This window comes from Chiloscyllium plagiosum, unplaced genomic scaffold, assembly GCF_037043375.1.
Source record: "Chiloscyllium plagiosum isolate Xiang-an unplaced genomic scaffold, Cpla_swu_hap1 HiC_scaffold_22, whole genome shotgun sequence".
Lineage (NCBI taxonomy): Eukaryota > Metazoa > Chordata > Chondrichthyes > Orectolobiformes > Hemiscylliidae > Chiloscyllium > Chiloscyllium plagiosum.
Genome location: NW_028270160.1, coordinates 25240245 through 25264298, shown reverse-complemented (window position 1 = coordinate 25264298; position 24054 = coordinate 25240245). Strand labels below are relative to the sequence as shown.

The 24054-nt window shown below is 38.4% G+C and overlaps 1 protein-coding gene and 1 long non-coding RNA gene across 7 annotated transcripts in view; both read left to right on the top strand.

The window, feature by feature from the left end:
• The window catches only part of nhlrc2 (NHL repeat containing 2), a 92761-nt gene extending 88266 nt beyond the window's left edge, over positions 1 to 4495 (top strand). For all 6 annotated transcript variants that reach the window (XM_087998870.1, XM_087998869.1, XM_043712792.2 and 3 more), the window contains one exon: positions 1076 to 4495. In XM_087998870.1, the coding sequence (XP_087854996.1) occupies positions 1076 to 1332 (257 nt within the window). In that variant the 3' untranslated portion in view covers positions 1333 to 4495. The remainder of the gene's footprint in view (positions 1 to 1075) is intronic.
• A 1044-nt stretch (positions 4496 to 5539) lies between these two features.
• On the top strand, positions 5540 to 22316 carry LOC122561209 (uncharacterized). The gene is made up of 3 exons (XR_006314944.2): positions 5540 to 5770; positions 19648 to 19699; positions 22166 to 22316. It is a non-coding gene; the product is annotated as an uncharacterized LOC122561209 (long non-coding RNA).
• Positions 22317 to 24054: the final 1738 nt, after the last annotated feature.

The window sequence follows — 24054 nt, the reverse complement described above, 5'->3', positions numbered from 1 at the left end:
ATGTTGTGAAACTTGAAAGGGTTCAGAAAAGAATTACAAGGATGTTGCAGGGTTGGAGGATTTGAGTTATAGGGAGAGACTGAATAGGCTGGGGCTGTTTTCTCTGGAGTGTCTAAGGTTGAGGGTGACCTTATAGAGGTTTATAAAATCATGAGGGGCATGGATAGAGTAAATAGACAAGGTATTTTCCTTGGGGTGGAGGAGTCCAGAACTAGAGAGCATAGGTTTAGGGTGACAGGGAAATATATAAAAGGAACCTAAGGGGTAACTTTTTCACGCAGAGGGTGGTGCATATATGGAGTGAGCTGTCAGATGAAGTGATGGAGGCTGGTACAATTACAGCATTTAAAAGGCATCTGGATGAGTATGTAAATAGGAAGGGTTAAGAGGAATATGGTCCAAATGCTGACAAATGGGACTCGATTAGGAAAGTATATCTGGGTGGCATGGACAAGTTGGACTAAAGGGTCTGTTTCCGTGCTGTACATCTCCATGACTCAAAGAAAAAGATCAAAATGTGAGAAAAATACTTTAAAAAAAGCAAAATAAAATTAATACATTACAATCCAGTTTAAGACAGAAAAAGTTCCTCTGATCATTCAGTTTAGTCATCTCACAATACAGTCCTGCTGTTGTCTTCTCACAAAGTCCTGTTTATTTAAAATCATTCCTATGTCCTAGCTTCACAAGTTGTTGAACCTCTTATGTTTTCTTTAAAATATACATTAACATTTTCCTTTCACCTTGATGGTACCCTACAATACTAAACTCTGTTTAGAAAGAGGAAGGAATATATTCTTAGCGGCAGATAGAAATTAATTCATTAAATAATTGAAGTATAAAAGCAACAAAAGGAGCTGTGGGAATGAAAGATATTGGTGATGAGCAAGGGAATATGTTTAGTTCAAGACTTCCTGTTATAGTTCTAGATTATTTAGTGATTTTTAGAGGCTAACACAATTACTGATTGTGATGTAATTCCTTTGTATGTTTTGGCCAGTGATTTATAATGTTGATGAAATAGCATAATTTTAAATTTAGACTTCAATTTTTGTTTTTTTTTTCCAATTTGCAGGGCATGACTGGCTATTTGCTGGACAGAAGATCAGTGGAACAATTGTTGATCTTGCAAATCACCCTGGAGTGTTCTTTGTCATTCCTGCTCAAGTAAAGACAAATGCACTTTTGTTATCTATAGATGTGTGCCTCTATTTTTGTAAAAAGAATGACAATAGTTGCCAAATGAAGGGAATTTCATTTCTACAACCATTACAATTCTCCAACATCTGTCAAGGTACTATTTCAAAAGTGAATCTCAGTTTCAGCTTTTAAAAAATATTTTAAAGAATGATCTCGGAGATAGTAAAATCAAACAAATGTATATCTTTTAGTTCTAGACCATAAAGATCTTATTAAACATTATTTTTGATGGCATAGCAGGTTAATAAATTCTTGATTTATTTATAGTTACCAAAGTTTGAATCCAGCCCAACCTGATAAGTTGAAAATCTTGGTGTGACTTTATACAACCTAATTCCAGGCCCCATTCATTTTTGACCTATTATAGCAAAACTCTTGGCATTAATGGCATTGAAATTGGAAACTTCGCATGCGCCATAAAGAAGGCTGGGTTCAGAAATGGACATACTGTAACATCCCAAATAAAGAGATTAATCTCCTGCAGTTATAGTTGGGATACATTTTTAACAAATTAAAGAAGCTTTACTCTACAGCTAGCTGTACTGTACCTAAGCAAGAGAGCTTAAAGTTGTCAACACTGTAATTTGAAATTATACAATTCCTCAACACAGGCCCCACTTGCTTTGCTAAACATAATGTTCACAAAAAGTTAACTAAGATTAAAAGAAAATCCATACAAGACAATTCTTCTTCTAAAATAGAAACAAATAGTTTCCTGATGAAAAGATTTTTTTAATATAATGAAGTATACAGGTAAAACTAAGGAAAACACATTTAACCAGAATTCAGGCAGTTCTGTCCAAATTCTCAAGAAATGAAAGAATACTTTGCAATCCTCAGTTGAGCTTTTAAGTATAGCCAACAACCAATAGAAACTGGTTAGAACAATAAGAATTCTTGGTGCTGTCTCACAATTGTAATCAGTGCAGTCTTACTTATAAAATGCAAACAGCTGTTGCTAAGAATTGGAGTGATATAGTACCATATAAAATCTTGAGTGCGCTGACATCATTTTCTTAAAAAGCTTATAAATACCAAAATGTTTGTTTTTTTAAGTTTATTATTGTTTAAGCTTCAACCAATGAATAAATGAATTGGATGAAAATGAAAGAAATATTGTATGTATTTAAATCAGATTATGAATAATGGCATACTAAAAAAAAACTGTTAACATTGATAAATGAAAGCAGAAAGCACTTTGAATTCTGATAAAATGAAGTGCATGATTTGTAAGCCTAAACAGTATATAGTTTAGTCTGATTATGATCCGCCAAACCTTCTTTTGACAATATATAATTAATTTTATATTCTTATGATATTTGAGTTTTGCAAATTAAAAACAGTGAATACAGTGCTTTCTGTTAATTTTTATATTGCTTGTGTTTGAAGCACATTTTGTCTCACAGTCTTGTATTTTGCATACATTTTGTTGCATTGTCTGAAAGAAAAGTGTCTTTGTATTTAAGTTGAAACAAGTAAACCTAAATGTTCAGAATTCTTTCCACAGAACAAATTTATTACATTAATGCTGGGTATATTGAAGCAATAAAGCTGATCACTTTTTAATGTAAAAGTGAAGTTCAGTTGTCAAGTCTGCAAATACTCATGAAGTAAATTTACTTGGTCTCAAACCAAATTAAGTTTTGTACATATGACAGTGCTAAAATCTTTGGGACGTGTAGACTTATAAAATGATGAACTAGTAATTACTATTAAGTGTTCTCTGACCTGGTAAGTCACTCAGTTCAGGGGCAATTAGAAATAGGCAAGAAATGCTGGCATCCAAATGAAGACAACTTCAACTGGTAAGGCTGTATTTCTGGAAATTTAATTCAACATAACTTGATGCATGGGGGGGTGGGGGAAGAGATATTTTGAGTAAAATTCACTGAAAGAAGTAAGATATACTGAGTGAAGAGTTTGGTGAATGGAGGGAAGGAGAATTTTGTTTTTTCTACTACTTTTTTCAGGCCCTAGCATTTGACTTTCAATTTTAGTCAACAAGAGAAAAACATAGATTAACAACTAGTATTATTAGAATCTGGAAGTTTTATTGTAAATTTTAGTGACAGTGCCAAAACCTTTTAAGTGATATAGGCTGTATTATAAAATAATGAATTAACATATCACTGTCCTGCCATTTCTAATATGATGCAGTTGCAAAATGTGAGACCTTCTGGGTGTCATTGTGATCAAAGTGAATATATCTTAGGATTAAATACAAGAGAGGAGTGGTTATGTTTACAGGGCATTAATACTAGTTACTGTACTTATAGAAGGATGTTGACCCATTGGAAATAGTTCAGACAAGGTTTACTTGCTAATATTTCAAATAAGAGGATTGCCTTATGAAAAAAGGCTAATCACACTAGGCCTTTACCCAGTGAGGTTTAGAAGAGTCAGAGGTGACTTGATTGAAACATAAGATCCTAAGGAAACCTGACTGGGTGGATGTCAAAAGGATGCTTCCTCTTGTGGAAGTATCTAGAACTAGGGGCCATAGTTTAAAAATAAAAAGTTGCCCATTTAAGACAGATGAGGAAACATGTTTTCTCTCAGTGGGTTGAGAGTCTTTGAAATCCCTTCCTCAAAAGGCAGTGGATGCAGAACTTTTCAGTAGTTTTAAGGCAAAGGTAGATAGATAAATTCTTGATTACCTACGGCATAACAGACTTTGGGGGAATGCAGCATTATGGTTCAAATCAGATCAGCCATGATCTTATTGAATGGGAAAACATATTCAAAGGCCAAGTCGCATGCTCTTGTTCCTTGTTCATATGTTCAGATCTATGATAAGTAATATTTGGTTTGATAGCTGTTTGGCAAATTTTGCAGAGATTTTGGCTAAAGCTGGATATGTAAAACAATGGTTCTTAAGAAAAGTAGATATTTCTGAACAGTTCTAAAACTATGTTACCTCAGCATAAGGAATTCAGTTCAAAGTTCCAGTCCAGAAGTATTTGGTTAAAACTCTCGAGGGATTATTTGAGGCTGAACAAATCTATGCTCAGTTAAATAAAGTCTGCAGGAAGAGGCTATCAGAGTCTCAAGACCAGATATTGAAATATCGGTTAAGTCAAAGCTTATTTGTGATAGAGCAGGGAATTCCCTCTCTGGCGTGAGTACTATATAAAGGAGTACTGTGGGATTAATGGGTTTGTATTTTACTGTATTTCAGAATATTTAAACTCATGTTATATGTAAGTAATTTGTTTTATTCTACTTTGTCTTCAGTTACTTTGCATAATAAACTTCTGTTTTGCTCCTGAAACCAAATTGAAGCATTGTGTGCTTATGTTTGGGTGGGAGACTACCTGATTAAAGCCCCCCCCAAAAAAAATCTATCAAGCCAGATTTCAGTCTGGGTTCTGACTTGTCCATCACAAGTGTTGAGATTGTAACAGTGAAAAAGGTCAGTCTTTTCGGTGAGTCCAGGACTAAGGGATGATTTTACAATTAGACACTGTCCTAATAGGACAGAGATGAGGGGTATTTTCTTTCTCCAAAGAGAGTTGTGTGACTTAGGAACTCCCTGCCTCAGTTGGCTGTGCGGGCAAGATTGTTTATTATTTTTAAATTAGATAGATCTTTGTTAGGCAAGGGAATCAAAGGTTAATGGGGAGAGATGGGGAATGTGAAATTCAGAGCACAAACACATCAGCCATGATCTTATGAATAGCCTACTTCAGCTTCCAATTTGTAAGTTTGATACTCATGTCCCATTAAAGAATAAAAGAAAACTTGACTTTTTTTATTGAACTAGTATGTCGGAAACTGAAAGTACATCATTGGCAATGACTTTTTGCAAGAACACTCCACTCAAAGACCTGAAGTGTAGTTATGTTGTTTGCCCATTATGCACCATATTGATGGTTGATATATTAAATAATTGCATAAAGCAGAGAAAAAAAATAAAACATGAACCATGCCAAAGTGATTTTTTTTGTAGTAAATATTAACTGAAACGGGTGTTGAATATGTGAATAGCCTACCAGTTTCCTACACGTATACTTATTCCTGGTTGGGTTCATCTTCTTTAATCAGAATTCCATACCCTTGAAATACATCTATTCTTGATTCAAATGCAAAATAGAGATTCCCAAATATAGAAAATTATTTAGCGAGATTGCCTCTCTTGTTGTCACAACCAAGATTCTCTCATTCAGTATACCCAGTTACTTGGCATTTTCAAGACCATTAGTTGCACAAGCGATATGCTTTTAACATGTACAACATTTTAAATGTATAATATTGTATATTCCTTATTTGGACTTTGCAATGCTGTGATGCACACTAACATGTATCTGCACTCTTATACCACTAGATGGAGATTTTTAAGCTCCAGACACGAGAGATCTCCGCATCTATTCTTATTGCATCATTAGTAAATTATGAGCTGGACTGGATATCTCAGATATTGGAGTATTGTGCTTAATAATGCTGACAACACAAGTTCAATCCCTGGACTAGGTGAGGTAGTTTTTGGGGATGTCCCCTACATGTGATATCCTAGCACATTCAGCCATGTTTAGCGGCCCTCAGAAAACCAAGGCTGCAATATGAGGAAAAAGTAAGTAATTTGTAAGGAAATTTTGCTTTGTCTTTATTTTCTGCAAGTATAGGCTAAGATCAATCCACAGGTACAAAATATAATATACATTGGCCTAAATAGTCTAAGGTTGTCTGCACTCTACACAATTAATTGTTGATAATTTCATTGAATGATTTTTTTTAGAAAAGGTAACTTTATCTGCTACTGCTAATTTAAAGAGAAAAACATCTGAATTAATTTTGTAAATAACAATTTTTGCTACTTTGTATTGTAGCATTAACATAAGTGACCAACAAGCCTTCGGCATCCAATCTGTAATTATTACAAAGGATTGTCAACTTTTCAGCTGTTCTAATCATTTTAAAAGTCAGTCTTTTATATGTACATGTTAATTCTCAACTTTGCTGCTCCTCCAATGCTGTCTGATCTGCTGTGTTTTTCCAGCTACACATTTTATTGACTCTGACTTCCAGCATCTGCAGTCCTTACTATCTCCAAACAATAGGGTAAGTTGGCCATGGCTCACCAATGACCTTCTGGGTGAATGGTTCAAGATCAATCTTCTCAACCCACCAGCAATGGCCTTAAGCGGTCAATTAATGGACACTTAAGTCCTTCAACTTGCCACTTAAATGCTTTCCTAGTAGATAAGAAAGGCAATTAGTTTTCTGACTGGGAAACCGGGGCAACCTGCCTGTTGAAGAGGGGACTGGATTAATTTCTCCGATCTAGGAAAAGTCTGAGGTGTTGATGGGACAGGAAAGAGAATACCCTGTGAAAGCTCCATCCCTGCTTATAACTCTAATTCACCTGAACTCCACTCCCTCCAACCCGCAAAGAGTTGAAGAAAAATCAACGTCTCACCATTTGGTTCCCCAAGACTGGTGGCCTTTTGACCTAGAAGCTGCCAACCTCTGGTGAGTGAAGACACCAACTGTTGTGGCCTGCCCATAGACCAAAAAAGCTGCCCACACTTGGCTATGAGCTCTTAATGAGTTGATTGCTAAATGATTGGGATTGGTGGATTAGTTGCCACCTAACATGGTTGTCCTCGGCCTTTAAACAAAGATCATGCTGTTACAATATTACTTGATTGATTTCTTCTCACAAACTGTGATTTAGTTATTACAGTATTACATGTTGGCCTCCGTTAATTGCGGAGTATCAGATTGATTGATACAAAATTACTTTGAAAGTGAACAATTGTCTCAAAACAGCAGAAATTATTATTAGTGTATGCTTCTAACAGACACGGTATCCAAATGGGAAAACAGACATCTGACATGCATATTTTCTGACTTTTCAACAAGTTTTGCCAGGAGTCAAATTTGCCCACTGGTTGTACAAACATAAATTTGTTTCTGATATATATTTATATCCATATCAATGGAGAAAACGTGACAAAGGAATCCTGCTTTGGACATACTGGCAAAAGGGGGAGTAGTTACATCAGAACAGGTTCTGCTTAAACCAGACAGGGAACAGTGAACCAGATTTTCTGAGGAATGCCATTCCACCCCTTTTCACAAAAGAAAAGAGCTCCACATTTCTATCGGTAACCGCAAGGTGATACCAATCAGAGCCCCTTCCGAAATATAGAGACGGATTTCCATTCTGCGAGTTCTCTCTCTGTGCAAGACTGTCGGAAGAAAGCAAACATGCCCCCTTTTCACAGCAATCAGCTGCTAAATTCTGAAATTTAAAAGATCCAGAATCACAGCCACTTTGACAGTTGCTTTCAAACAGTACGTTCGTAAGGTAATAGGAAGTTAATGGGCACCTTGCCAAATGGGTAGGGGGCTTGGAGTGCTAGGTTGGTAGTGTGCCAGGGTGGGATGCCAGGTGTAGAGGTAAATGATCCAATGTTTAGAGCAGGTTGAAGTGGGTGAGAGAATTTTGCATGGGAAAAAGGGTTTGGGAGAGGAATGGAGCAGATTGAGTTTGGACCTGGAGAAGTGGGGTTCATGTCTGGCAGCAAGGGAAGGGATCTGGTCTGGAGCAGGATAAGGGTGGGATTGGGCAAAGTAGCAGAGAAAGGGAGCAGGTAAGAGGGAGTGTGACATTGGGGGAAGGAGGTTGTTAAAACTCAGGGATTGCAAATGGTGTGAGCTAGGTTGTTAGGAGTATGAGAGTTAAATTCTCCAATTTAAACAGAGTCTTTCAGAGGATTCCAAGCAGAGATGATTTACACAGCAGAATCTTCAGTTTCCTGGGCAGTTTCTTTGGAGTCTTTTACAATGGGGATTCCACAGGATCCCAAAGCACAACTCTCTGGTTGGAAAGTCCAGGCCACACTCAAATCTAATAACTCACGCTATGAATAAAACTTTTAACTAATAGGAGGAAGAAAGTTTTGGTGAATGGAAACATATCTTTAAACAGCAAGTAAAGCTGTGTGATGATTGGATAAAGTGTGCGACAAGGAGGAACATGGTCTAATGATGAGAATGCAATGAATTAATGCAAATGTCAGAGAAATAAGTTAAAACTAAAGACAATGTAGATAAATGTGAGGAGCTGCATTTTGGAAAAGCAAATCTGGGCAAGATTTAATGGCAAGATCCTGGGGAGTATTGCTGAACAAAGAGACCTTGGAGTGCAGGTTCATACTTCCTTGAAAGTAGAATCTCAGGTAGATAGGATAGTGAAGAAGGCATTTAGTATGCTTTCCTTTATTGGCCAGAGTATAACAATTTGGAGGTCATGTTGCAGCTGTACAGGACGTTGGTTAGGCCACTTTTGAAATACTGTGGGCAATTCTGGTCTCCCTCCTTTAGGAAGGATGTTGTGAAACTTGAAAGGGTTCAGAAAAGATTTACATGAATGTTGCCAGGATTGGAGGGTTTGAGCTATAGGGAGATTCTAAATAGGCTGGGGCTTCCCTGGAGCATTGGAGGCTGAGGGGTGACCTTATAGACATTTATAAAATCATGAGAGGCATGGATAAGGTAATTAGACAAGGTCTTTCCCCTAAGGAGCAACTTTTTCAAGCAAAGGGATGGTGCGTGTATGGAATAAGTTGCCAGAGGAAATGGTGGAGGCTGGTACAATTGCAACATTTAACAGGCATCTGGATGGATATATGAATAGGAAGGGTTTAGAGGGGTATGGGCCAAATGCTGGCAAATGGGACTAGAGTAATTTAGGATATCTGGTCGACATGACGAGTTAAACTGAAGGGTCTGTTTCTGTGCTGTACATCTCCATGACTCTATGACACTTGATCCAATTCACAAAGTATTTGTAACTTAATAGACAAAATAATTGCACAAATACAAGTAAATAATCTGAAACCATTACAGAGAAATGCTGCATGATGTCTAAGGTTGGGAGTTAAACATTCCAAGATATTCAACATTTCATGAAGTCAGACAAAATGGAAAAGGATTGAGATAGCAACTCTGACAATAAAACATTTCGTAGAAAGATGGTTAATGAGGAAGCATACTGGCTCAGAAGTGCAGCAAGTGGAATCAAATAAATGCAGATAAGAAATCAGGGAAACAAAGAGAAGGAAGGTGTAAGATATAGTAACCCACCCAGCCTCCCCCACCCCAATGCACTCCCCCAGTCTCCTCCCCATGTAAGTCAAATGGTAAAGCATACTTGGGAATGTCAGGGATGCCTTGCTCTGACTAAGAATGGATAAACCAGTTTGGCAGGGGGATGGGAATTGGAGCTACGGATCAGAGGATGGGGAAGCTGGTGATCAGGCAGATATAGTGTGCGGAGAGTCTGTGAGAGAGGATAGACAGTTGGGAGGGCAAAGTTGCAGTCATTGTGATGGTTGAAGTGTGTCTATTTTAACACAAGAAGTGTCAGGAATAAGGGTGATGAACTTAGAGCATGGATTAGTACTTGGAGCTACAATGTTGTTGCCAATACGGAGACTTGGATATCACAGGGGTGAGAATGGTTCTTGGATGTTCCGTGGTTTAGATGTTTCCAAAGGAATGGAGAGGGAGGTAAAAAAGGGAAGGGAGTGGCATTGCTGATCAGGGATGGTATCACAGCTGCAGAAAGGGAGTTCATTGAGGAATGTTTGTCTACTGAGTCAGAATGGGTGGAATCCAGAAACAGGAAAGGAGCAGTCACTTTATTGGGAGTTTTTTATAGACCAGCCCACGCGCCCCCTCCTCTCCCCAATAGCAACAGAGACACAGAGGAGCAGATTGGGAGGCAGATTTTGAAAAGATGCAGAAATAACAGGGTTGTCATGGGTGACTTCAACTTCCCTAATATTGATTGGAATCTCCTTAGTGCAAATAGTTTGGATGGAGCAGTTTTGGTCAAGTGTGTCCAGGAAGGGTTCCTGACTCAACATGTAGATAGGCCAACTGAAGGGGTGGTCATATTGGATTTGCTTGGCAAAGACCCAGGTCAGGTGTCAGATCTCTCGGTGGGAGTGCATTTTGGTGATTTTGATCGCAACTCCCTGACATTTACTATAATTGTGGAGAAGGATAGGAGCAGATGGGATGGGAAAGTATTTAATTGCGGGAGGGAAAATTACAATGCTATTAGGCATGAAATGTGGAGCATAAATTGGGAACTGATAATTTCAGGAAATACACAACAGAAATGTGGAGATTATTTAGGGAGCACTTGCTGTGAGTGCTGGATAGTTTCTCCCACTGAGACAAGGAAGGGATAGTAGAGTGAAGGAACCTTGGATGACAAGAGATGTGGAACATCTCGTCAAGAGGAAGAAGAAAGCTTACTTAAGATTGAAGAAGCAAGGATCAGTCAGGGCTCTAGAGGTTTACAAGGTAACCAGGAAGGAACTGAAGAATGGACTTTGGAGAGCTAGAAGGGTGCATGAGAAAGCCTTGGCGGGTAGAATTAAGGAAAACCCCCAAGGCATTCTACACTTACGTGAGGAACAAGAAGATGGCCAGAGTGAGGGTATGGCCAATCAGGGATAGTGGAGGGCACTTGTGCCTGGAGTCAGAGGAGGTGGGGAGGTCCTTAGTGAAGACTTTGCTTCAGTATTCACTAGTAAGAGGGGCCTTGTTATTTGTGAGGACAATGTGAAATAGGCTGACATGCTCAAACAGATTGATGTTAAGGAGGATGTGCTAGAAATTTTGAAAAACATGAGGATAGATAAGTCCTCTGGGCCAGTCGGGATATACCCAAGGTTGCTACAGGAAGCAAGGGAATAGATTGCTGTGCCTTTGGTGATGATCTTTGCATCCTTACTGTCCACTGGAGTGTTACCAGGGGGTGGCATATGTTATTCCCTTGTTCAAGAAAGGGAATAGGGATAACCCTGGGAATTACAGACCAGTCAGTCTTACGTCGGTTGTGGGCAAATTATTGGAGAGGTTTCTGACAGGGTTTATAATTATTTGGAAAAGCATAGTTTGATTAGAGATAGTTAGCATGCTTTGAGGGGGAGGTCATGTTTCACAGCTTTTCTGAATTATTTGAGGATGTGACAAAATACGTTGATGAAGGTAGAGCAGTGGATGTGGTGTACATTGATTTTAGCAAGGCAGTTGATAAAGTTTCCCATGGTAGTCTCATTCAGAAACTGAGGAGCCATGGAATACAGGGAAATTTGGCAGTCTGGATATAGAATTGGCTGGCTCACAGAAGACATAGAGTGGTAGTGGATGGAAAGTGCTCAGTCTGGAGCTCAGTGACTAGTGGTGCTCCGCAGGGATCTGTTCTGGGACCTCTGCTCTTTGTGATTCTTATAAATGACTTGGATGAGGAAGTGGAAGGGTGGGTTAGTAAGTTTGCTGATGACACGAAGGATGGAGGAGTTGTGAATAGTTTGGAGGGCTGTTGTAGGTTGCAAAGGGAAATTGACAGGATGCAGAGCTGGGCTGATAAGTCGCAGATGGAGTTCAACCTGGAAAAGTGTGAAGTGGTTCATTTTGGAAGGTCAAATTTGAATGCAGAATATAGGTTTAAAGGCAGGATTCTTGGCAGTGTGGAGGAACAGAGGGATCTTAGGATCCATGTACATAATTCCCTCAAAGTTGCCAGCCAAGCTGACAGGGTTAAGAAGACATATGGGATGTCAGCTTTCATTAGCAGGGGGGGTTGACTTTAAGAGTCGTGAGATTATGCTGCAGTTCTATAAAGCCCTGGTTAGACCACATTTGGAATAATGTGTTCAGTTCTGGTCACCTCATTATAGGAAGGATGTGGAAGCTTTAGAGAGGATGCAGAGGAGATTTACCAGGATGCTGCCTGGACTGGAGGGCATGTCTTATGAAGAAAGATTAAGGATCTTTTCTCATTGGAGTGAAAAAGGATGAGCAGTGACTTGATAGAGTGTAGAAGACAATGAGAGGCATAGATAGAGTGAAATCCAGAGACTTTTTCCCATGGCGAAAATGGCTATCACAAGGGAGCATAATTTTAAGGTGGTTGGTGGAAGCTTTAGAGGCAATGTCAGAGGTGGTTTCTTTACACAGAAGGTGGTGGGTATGTGGAATGCACTGCCAGCAGTGGTACTAGAGTCGGTGGTGATACGGGTCATTTAAGCAACTCTTGGATAGGCACATGAATGATAGTAAAATGAACGGTATGTAGGTTAGTTTGATCTTAGAGTAGGATATAAGGTCGGCATAACATCAAGGGCTGAAAGGCCTGTGCTGTACTGTTCTATGTTCTATGATTAGAGCACAAGTACCCACAACAAATCTTCCTGTACTATCAACCTGTCAGCATGTAGTTAATGCACAGTATGAACAATTCATAAATACGCAAATGCTTGGCCATTGTTAGATTTACTGAGTCCTGTGTGGCACACCAATTTTTAAAATATTTTTGCTCCATTAGGTTCCCAGAGAGAAATCATTTATTTTCTAAGATGTGAATAACTAGCTCTGGATTCCTGTCAGATGAAAGTAATTGTAATGCTATGAGCAGTTAATAGTCTTTGGCAATTACTAAATATGGTACTTGAAATCTTAAGATATTCATTGATTAAAACTGTTCTGAAGGATTTCTCCACTGTTGAGAAAATTTGAATCCTGTTCCAAATTCCTTCCTCACTGCAACTTTGTAGATTAGCCTTTTAATCCAAGATTTTACAGCTGTTTTATTAGATTGTGGAAATGGATTACTCCTGGAGTATTTGTGCAAAAGGTCCCGACTGACTGTGCCAACATATCTATTTCCGTACAGTGAAATCTGATTGATGGTCTTATTTAAGCAGTTTAAAGACGTTGCACATGCAGCATTCACTGTCACTGTTTCTTTATTTTGTTAGTGGCTTAAATGGGGTGATAAATTCGCCGAGGGGAAGATTAAATATTGCTCTGCAGATGGATTTGTGTATTGCTAAAGATTTTAATGATGGGCAAATGGATCCTGAGCCAGAATTACTGATATTGAAGTCTCAAGTGATTTATAAAACAAATAGGTAGACATTGGCTGTTACAAAAACGTAGAAATCTTAATCTATAACTGCAATTGTTTTTGTTTATTCTTATTCAGTCATTTGAGATTTTGTTTGAATTTGTTTTCATTCACAGTGATCACATGAAGTTTTATTCCTTCAGATTTGCACAAGGTCTGATAGAAAACACAGCCCCATGAACCATGCTGGCATTAGTTCAAAACCCCAGGGGTCAATTATCTCAGTTACCCATTTGGCTGCTTTGCAATGCTGAGTGATGCCAACAGTGTGGGTTCAATTCCCGCACCAACAGAAGTTACTGTGCAGGACTCTCCTTCTCAACCTCACCCCTCACCTGAGGTGCGGTTAAACCACGACCAATCATGGAAATATTTTCCTGTCTGATCAGATTCAAACCAAAATTCCCATAATGGAGGGAATACTTTGACCCATTGTAACCTTTCCCTGTGTTTTAAACCTCTAATTTCCCAAGAATGGGATTAATCTAGACCAGTGTACACGCTTGCCCAGAGAGCAGATCACACTCGATTTTCTATTTGAAGACTTTGCCTTAATTTGAATGGTCAACCAGCAGATGGAAAGTTTGCCTAGAGAGTCTGACCTAAAGCTCATCCGACTGATGGAAAACCCACAGCAGGCATAAGTCTGTAAGTCTGAGGAGTGAATAAGGTTGACCAAAATGGTCCAGTGAAGACCAGTTGATAGTTTTCTCTTTGCTGAGATTCTGGAATGGAGGCGCATCAACACAAATGAGCATATTTAGGGTTCTATTTTACATATTAATGAAGGCCCAGGTTTGAGTTTGGTAAGGGCAATTCACTGACGTGGTCATGCAGCCATCTTGGTATGGAACTTGGCTCCCAATAACAAAGAATTGTCATGAGAATGGTAGGCAGTAAAGGGATCAGTACTTCTCAAATTTGCTCATTGTTTGTGAGCCACCTGAGCCATGGTACCATCGGTCGTAAGTTATAACAACAGAGTTAGGCCATTTGGCCCAGTGATTCTGCTCTGCTATTTGATCATTGCTGATATGTTTCTCAACTCCATTCTCCTGCCTTCTCCTCATAGCCTTTGATCGTCTTACTAATCAAGACACTATCAATCTCTGTCTTAAATACACTTGATGGCTTGGCCTCCACAGCCCTCTATGGCAATGAGTTCCACACATTCCTCCCTCTGGATGAAAACATTCCTCCTATTAGTCCTATAGGGTCATCCTTGAGGCTGTGCCCTAACATCTTAATCTCTTTGACTAGTGAAAACATCTTCTCCACATCTATTCTATCCAGGTCTCTCAGTATTCTGTAGGTTTCAATCAGATCTCTCCTCCTCTTTCTAAACTCTATCAGGTATATACCCAGAGTCCTCAACTGCTCCTCATATACCAAACCCTTCATCTTGGGATCATTTTTGTAAATCTCCTCTGGGGAACCCCTCCAAGGCCAGCACATCCTTCCTAAGAAACATGACCCAAAACTGCTCACAATATTCCAAGTGCAGTCTGACAGAGCCTTATACAGCCTCATCAGTACATCTTTGCTCTTGTATTCTAGTTCTTTTCAAATGAATGCTAATGTTGCATTTGCCTTCCTAACCACCAACTGCAGTACCTGCATGTTAACCTTAAGAGAATCCTAAACTAGTACTGCTAAGTCACTTGTGCTTCAGATTTCCCAAGCCTTTCTCCATTTAGAAAATAATCTGTGCCTGTATTCTTCTTTCAAAGAACATAACCTCACACTTTCCTGCAATGTACTCCATTTGGCTCTTCTTTGCCCACTCTCCTAGCCTGTCCAAGCCCTCTGCAGCTTCCACACTTCCTCAATATGATCTGTCCCTCCATCTATCTTTGTTTCATCTGAAACTTAGCAACAATGCTCTTAGTTCCTTCATGCAGAGTATTAATGTATAACATGTGTATAACATGAATAGTTGTGGTCCAAACACTGACCCCTGTAGAACTCCACTGTTCACTGGCTGCCATCCTGAAAAAGACCCCTATATCCCTACTCTCTGCTTCCTGCCAGTCACCTTGCCCCTAACACTATGGGCTCTTATCTTATTTACCAACCTTCTGTATGTCAAACTTTGTCAAAGACATTCTGGAAATCAAAATAGATCACATCCACTGGCTCTCCTTTGTCTAACTTGCTCGTTAACTCCTCAAAGAATTCTAACAGATTTGAAAGGCATGGCCTCCCCTTGACAAAGCCATGCTGACTGAGCCATATTTTACCATGCACTTCCAAGTGCTCCGTAATTTCCTCCTTAAAAATGGATTCTCAAAGCTTAACAATGACTGAGTCAGGCTAACCAAACTAAGCTTGCAACTGGCAGCACCCTCCTGTTGATTTGGTCTTTACACATGTTTTTTTCATTATGTTAAAATTGTGTAGTTTTTGCTTCTGAATGTAGTTGTGGCAGGAAAGAAACAGGAAACATAGTATTTCAAATCAAAACTATTCTCTAATGTTAGAGGCTGTTCCAACTAATTTCCTTCCATAAATAAAGTTTCCAAGGAATTGTTTCATTAACATGAAAACGTTTTATTTTCTTTGGTGAATTTTGTGCTGAAGTAGAATGTCATCATTGAGAAATCAAATGCTTCTGAGATTAGGCAGCAACAATGACCGATATAACAGTCACATTCAGAGCAGCAATCCAGCTACATTCTCCCCTGTAATGTTGGAAATGTGGTCCCTGCAGAAACTGAAATAACCGAGTTCATCTGGCTCCACAAGGACATTTTTTAGAGATTGTTTTCTTGAAACCTAGCCTGTTGGTACCAAACTGCGGTGGCTGATGGATACAGAAAGAATAGGACTGGCTCCTATTCTACACCCAGTGGGAAATAAATGTTTTTATTTCAACAGTAATGCTTGGAAATGAATGTGCTAGTTGTGTTTGAGCTCCATTGTGAAGTCGGACCAGAAAACGTCATTCTCCAGTTGGACTGTTTTTTTTCCTCCTGGCTCTACAAAACCTAACCCTGGGCAGATATGAACCCTAATGCCTGTTCTTGCCTTCATCAGGTACATCAGAAAAGTAACTTGATCCTATATTCAATAAGACATCACCCAGGCATTGTTTGGGCGTGGGAATGTTGATGCATGAAATTGTGGGTCTTTAATATACTTGTTTTCACCTGTATACTGGCACAAGGTCCCTAATTAATACAACTAATTATGTTCTGTAGCAAAACATCAAAGTATTTAATTTGAAATGACTACCAGGCTTCCCCTTCCATTAGTGATAATTTGTTGTGAATAGACATTAGCTTTATGGAGGCGTGAACTTCAAAAATTGCATTAAGCTATTATATCAATGTACCCTCATTTCAATGTATTTATGAAGCTCTCAACTCTTTCAGGTGGTCACTTCCATGACCCCTGCTCCAGGGCTTGCTGGATGATTAAGCAGGCCACACAATGGTTAGAATTAAGATGAAATCGATTTCACAGTCTATTATACCCATTTGCACCTGTTTTCACGAGGTGACCAACAACCAAAACTGTTCAACACTGTGCCACACCAACAGCTTTTATAACGAAGTTACTCGGTTAGATTTTCAAGCATCTTTAATTACCATTGACATAAGCACATTGAATAGAACTGGCAGCTCAATAATAAAGTAGAGCTGTAATATTGCAGAGGTTACTCGCTGTGTGCCAAAGGGCTACAGTATTTTATATTCTGATTCACCCACAATCCAACCAGAACCCTTTTGGCATTTAAAATCAGCAGGCCTCAGTAAATATTATTTGTAACCCTTGGATGCAATCATATACTAGTATTTTTAACACGGGTTTTCTTTCAGTTAGGTTACTTGAGAAAGCAGAAGTGGATATCCTGACTATTTATATGTGGATGGTCAATGTCTCTTCTTCAGAAAAGCTCTTCTCATATTCCACGTACATTCTAGCATATTTATATGGTTCTTTGGTAATCGAGAACCATTTAAATATGTTTTATATGAATTCCAAAGACCACATTAAAAATAAATATTTAATTAACTATTGGTCGCTTTCAATGTCAGAGAAAAATTATTATTCAATAGAGGGTAACTGAGCAGACTCCTTAATTCAACATGGTCCATGTTTTTAATAAATTCATTTGTTTTGACAGAAGGCAGAAGCCAATGGTCAGAATAACTTTAAATATATTTTAGATTGAAATGGTGACATACAAATTACTAACAAAGAGAAAATGCCTGAGAGCCACAATATTAATTAAATTTAATTAAAACAAATAGTTTAATACTACATTTCCAAATTCTAACACTAAACGTTCTGAACATTTGTTTATTTTCTACTACTTTACTGCTCAAACTAAAAATACAATGGTGTGACATGTATTTACAAACTCTGAAGTTCAGATTCCATTTTCATTGCAGAACAAACTGCAGATCAGGGAATGTGGTTCGTAGGGCAGCACGGCTCATTTACAGCATTTCTGATTTTCTAGCTATTTATTATAATGGCTGGAAAATTAGAATCACGTGGATCAAGCACGTTTGACCTCACTGTTTGATTCTCCAGTTTGCACTCCTCTATCTGAGAAGCAAAGTCACACCATTTCAAGACTTATATCTAAAGAATGAAATGTAGGTTACATTCTATGAATATTATTTTTTAACAGGTCTCAAAGCATGATTAAAACCCAGAGTTCTATGTAAAAAGTACTTATTCAGTAATTGGTTGAGGCTCTATTTACCTTAATCAGTCCAAATGGGCATTGATCCAAGGTATCCATTTAATAGTGTTACCTTTGGCAAGAAAGTACATTAGTTTGCTGAAGACCAGCAGGCATTACCCATAAGGTTGTTCATACTATGCAAACTTTTACACAATGAAAACAGTAAACAAACATAATGGGTCACTCCTAGCCGTTCCAGAAATCTAACCTGCCTCAGAAGCTCCGAAGAAGCATATTACAGACTTGCGAAAATATGTGTTAGCCATAAACACAGCTACTTTTGTGCATTAATGCCTTTTTATAAACTTAATCAGTGAGCAAAGCCATTAATCTTTTCTTAAAAAGACTGCCATTTGTGTGAAATTTAAGTTGCAACTCATTTCCTGATAAAAATGTGCCAAATGTCTCAGCATACCGAGTTATAGAGGACTGTTGTATATAGGACAGTCAACAAGTTCTGATGTATCAAATGTGATTTATTTCACATTACTCAACAGTATGTAGTTTGAGCTGTTTCTTTCATATATTTTAATTTTACCTTTGGATAATGTACAGATTAAACAAATGTCTTAAACTGCAAAAGTTTCAATGACTATGTTCAGGAAATACTTCAATATTAACATATTAGTGCCTTTACTTTCAGCACGCATGTTCTCCCTTGGCTCTCTTAAACAAGAGTACTCTTATAAAATACTCACCAACAACTCATTAAAGCAAGCCAACGTTTACAAAGTCACACCACAAATAGTTAGGGCCAGTTTTACAGTATAAAATGTGTAATTATTGAACAGCAGCTCCCCAGCTTCATTTCATTAGGTGTCATACCATTCATATTTGTTGCTCTCATTAATTACAATATTTGTGTTTTATCTCCAGAAATGAGAGTCTATCAACCAAATTGGTGTCACTTTCTAAAATTCAATTTCAGTCCCATTTCCGAAATTGAATATATCAAAAGTTACTCCCTGGACCAGATTTCCCCATGGCAGAAAAGCATCTGACATTCATTAGATTTTCACTTGCGTGTTTAGGTTTTAATATTTCATAAGTTCTGAATTGCAGAAAACTAATCTGATATTAGTGAAGCAAGGAAAACAAGGCATCTGGGGCCTGAGTGAACACTGCAGGTAACTTTATACTTCTAAAACCAGTCAAATTCAAAGATTGAAAGGAAGTGTAAATTAGAATGAATAAATTCAATTTCATGACAATTAAACTGGACTGTGCACAAGAGACCAGAATAAGGGCTTACAGATGCGCTGAAGGGGGCAGACACTAGAGGGGATTACAAAGTTGGAGGGATTTGAAAACACACACAAACATTTTAACATCAAGATGTGATTTACCCAGACAACATTGTAATTCAGTGAATCTACGGATGAAAGGAAATTAAGACATGTTGCAAGTTAAGACATTAAAGCAGAGTTTTGGACAATCATATTTACAGTTTTTCTATCATAAGGCATTTTATTAAAAATAATGGTAAATCAGGTATTCAGTCTGTAATTCACCACTTGCTGGACTACTAGATTCAATTAGGAGAAAGTGAGGACTGCAGATGCTGGAGATCAGAGCTGAAAATGTGTTGCTGGAAACGTGCAGCAGGTCAGGCAGCATCCAAGGAGCAGGAGAATCGACGTTTTGGGCATGAGCCCTTCTTCAGGAATCAGGTTCCTGACCTGCTGCGCTTTTCCAGCAACACATTTTCAGTACTAGATTCAATTGGTTTACCAAATAAATTTAAGCAATAAAAAAGCATTTATTTGTAGGGACTATTGGAGGAAATATTACTATCCAATTTTTCCAATATTAACAGGCTGACACAGGTCGATCGATTGGTTCTGGGCAGGAATGAATTTGCAGAGCTGGTAAGAAATGATGACTAGAAATTGGCTTGTACAAATCAGGTGCTACTAACTATTGCCAGTGACATTTTACTATTGAAACAGGAATCTGTTGTATATTGGCTTAGATCATCCATTCTCTAGATTGTTAGAGATTAGACATGCTCCAAAGATATACATTGAGATCCCCGGAGATCTTAATGCACTGACTAGGTGGGAACTGGCAAGAGGTTTAAACTTCGAATGGGAATTACTCTGCATTTGGAAATATCCAAAAGTATCTCCAACTCTGAGTTAGGCCACTTTTGGAATATTGTGTGTGATTCTGGTCTCCTTCCTATCAGAAGGATGTTGTGAAACTTGAAAGGGTTCAGAAAAGATTTACAAGGATATTGTCAGAGTTGGAGGATTTGAGCTTTAGGGACAGGCTGAATAGGTTGGAGCTGTTTTCCCGGGAGTGTCGGAGGCTGAGGGGTGACCTTTAGACGTTTATAAAATCATGAGGGGGCATGGTTAGGGTAAATAGACAAAGTCTTTTCCCTGGGGTGGGTAAGTCCAAAACTAGAGGGCATAGGTTTAGGGTAGGAGGGGAAAGATATAAAAGAGACATAAAGGGCAACTTTTTCGTGCAGAAGGTGGTGCGTGGATGGCATGAGTTGCCAGAGGAAGTAGTGCAGGCTGATACAATTGCAACATTTAAAAGGCATCTGAATGGGCATATGAATAGGAAGGTTTAGATGGATACGGGCCAAGTGCTGGTATTTGGTGACTAGATTAGGTTGGGATAGCTGGTCAGCATGGACAAGTTGGATTAAAGGGTCTGTTTCCATGTTGTACATCTCTATCAGTCTGTGTGCAGGTTTGGTGGATTGACTCTGCTAAATTGCCCACAGCATTCAGGGATATGTTAGTTAGGTGCATTCGTCAGTGATAAATGTAGGATAATAGGGTATGAGAATGGGTCTAGGTGGGTTACTCTTCGGAGGGTCGGTGTGGACTTGTTGGGCCGAAGGGCCTGTTTCCATACTGTGATTCTATGATTCTGTGGGCTAAAGGGCCTCTTCCTTTGCTGTACTATTCCATGTTCTATACTGAGAGCAGGAATAGGCTTTTTGGCCTCATGGCCAGGTCCACTATTCAATAAGATCATGGCTGATCTGATTGTGGTCTCAACGTGACTTTTGTCCTTCCTCACAATAATCTCTGACTCCTTTATCAGGCAAGAAACATCCCTTCTCCACCTGTCTCTGGAGGAGAAACTTCCAAAGACCAGTGACACTGTGGAACAAAAAAATCTCATCACCATCCTTGCTAGGAGACCCCTTATTTTTAACCCATGCCCCTCGTTCTAATCTCTCAACAAAGGCAACACCCTTTAAGCATGCACTCTGTTAAGGCCCTTCAGGATTTTGTATGTTGCAATTAAATCACCTCTCAATGGATACAACCACAGCCCATCCAAAATAACCAGAAGATAACCTCCCACTAAACCCCACCAATATCAAGTGAATGAACTTTCTCTGAACTGCTTCAAATACTTTTACATCCTTTCTTAAATATGGTGATATTGTGGTAATGTCATTGGACTGATAATGCGGAGGTCCAGATTAAGGCTGTGGGATGTCAGCAAATACTGCAAATGATTGAAATTTGAAATAAGAAGAGAAACTCAGCTGGTCTGGCAGTGTCTGTGGAGACAGAAACAGAATTAAGGTATTAACAAGACCTTTCTTCAGAATGCTCTGGGACTTGATTTCAAATCCCATAAGGGCTTCTGGTTATCAATCAATAATATCTTCATTCAAAAGTTAGTCTCCATAATAGTGACCATGAAGCCAGTATAAAAACCAACATGGTTCATTAATGTTCTTTAGGGATGGAAAACTGCCATCCTTACCTGCATGTGACTCCAGACCCTCAGCAGTGGGGTTAACTCTTCCTCTGAAATGGCCTAGTAAGTCACCCATGGGTAATTAGAGATGGGAAACAAATGTTAGTTTTGTCAGAAACACTCACTTCTCATAAAACAATTTTTAAAAAATGCACCTGTACACAGTATTTCTGAGATCCACAGGTTCCCGTTTATCTACATTGTTTGGTACTTCCTCGAAGAAATCCAATAAATTAGTCAAACACAATTTCCCTTTCACTAAAACATGCTGATTCTGCATGATGCTTAAATATTTTTCTAAGTGCCCTGCTGTATGCCATAAATAACAGAACCCAGCATCATCTATATGTCAGTTGTTAGACTAACCAATCGGAAATTTCCTGCTTTCAGTTCATCCTTTCTTGAATAGAGGCGTCATATTTGTTGTTTTCCATTTTGATGGCACCTTTCCAAACTGAGGGAATTCTGGAAAATTCAAAGCAATGCATCTACTATCTCAGTTGTAGCACTTTTTTAGAGAGATATAACTTAATTTCTGAATTGACAAAATACATCGTATTGTAGCCTACTGTTCAATTCTCTAGGACGTTTTGATGCAGGGCAATACAGCTCCCAGATCTACAGAGGCACAAAGAGAAATGAAGTCCTCACAATCTAACACATCAATCATCTATTTGGCTGCAAACTACTTGTTAACTATTTAGCTCAAAGTATTTACAATACAATTACTTAATGTGGATCAGCAGTGTGTCTTGGATATGTGATACAGTCTACTGTGAGTCTGGCTGGTTTCTGTGGTGGAAGTTATCTGGCAACTTTACCTTCAGGAATCTGCATGTTATGTATCAATAAAATATTTTTATACCTTGGAATGACAATTTTATGCCGTTTCTAATTTCCAGGTATATATTATGTATGTTTGGCACTTAAAAGAATTAATATTTTGGAAATCCCATTTCTTAACAAGTAAGTCATGTTAAAATCTCCTATTTACACTGTAACTAGACTAAATGGCAACACCGATGGGAATAATTTGTCAACACAAAATATTAACTAATGTGTCCTTGTAAACTAAATCTAGTAGTGTTTCCTACTATTTCTGAGTGATGTCATTACAGGGTTTATTGTTATCATAATTGTGTTAATTGCAACAATACTATTGCCTGTATAAACAGGGTTTATAGAAACGATTTTAAAAATGTGGACGTTGGGTGTCTGAAACAAACAACAACAGAAATTGCTGGAAAATCTCAGCAGGTCTGGCAGCGTCTGTAGAGAGAAATTAATGGTCAATAATATTATTGCAGGTCTGGAGTCACATGCAGGCCAGACCAGATAAGGACAGCAGATTTCCTTTCTTAAAGGACATTAGTGAACCAGATGGGTTTTTACAATAATTGATAAATGGTCACCATTAGGTCAGTTTTTCTTATTGAATTCGAATTTCATCATCTGCTATGCTGGGATTTCAACCGATATCCCCAGAATATTAGCCTGGGGTTCTGGATTACTAATCCAGTGACATCACCTTCCCTGCATTTAACCCTAGTTTCCCTTGCAAATCAAAAATCTATATAACTCTACCTTAAACATTTTTAAAGACCCAACCTTAATGGTTCTCTGGGGTAGAGAATTCCAAAGGTTAATGACCCTTTTAGAGAAGAAATTCCTTCTCACCTCTGCCTTAATTGGGAGACCACATACTTTGAAACTGTGTCCCCTAATTCTTGCCAGTTCATGAAGTGAAGCATTCTCTCAGAATCTATCCTTTAAAACTCCCTCAGAATCTTATAGGCTTCAATAAGATAACCTCTCATTCTTCAAAACTATAAGCAGTAAAAGCTCAACATGTTTTGCCTTTTCTCAAATGACAATCCCTTAATTCCATGTGGCAGCTTAGTAAAATGTCCTTGAACCATTTCCAGTGCAAATACATCCCTTCTTATATAAGGAGACCAAAGCTGTACACAGTTATCAAGGTATAGTCTCGCAAATACCTATATTGTTGTTGTACATCTTCTTTGATGTTATACCCACCTTCCATACAATTAAGGCTAATGTTCCTTTTTTTTATAAATATTCAAAGGTGCCCTTACACATTTCCCTCCATCACCAAATCACCATGACTTGTGTTTCCAATTGAATCATTTACTTGTAAAGCTGTCAGGCAAAAGTTTCATTTGCTTTCCTATTATTTGCTATATCTGCATATTAACTTTTTGTGATTCATGCACAACATCACCCAGATTCCACCATACTGTCAATTCTCAGTTGGTGGAGTATAGTCATTAGACTACTAATCCAGCTATCCAAACAAATATTTTGGCAATATGGGTTCAAATCCCAATAGAGCAGCCAGTGGAATTTGAACTAAATGAATAAATCTGGAACATAAAGCTAGTCCCAGCAATGGTGATCATGGAACTATAATCCACTGCAATAAAAGCCAACTTGTTTACTCATATTTTTAGGAAAGGACACCTGTCAC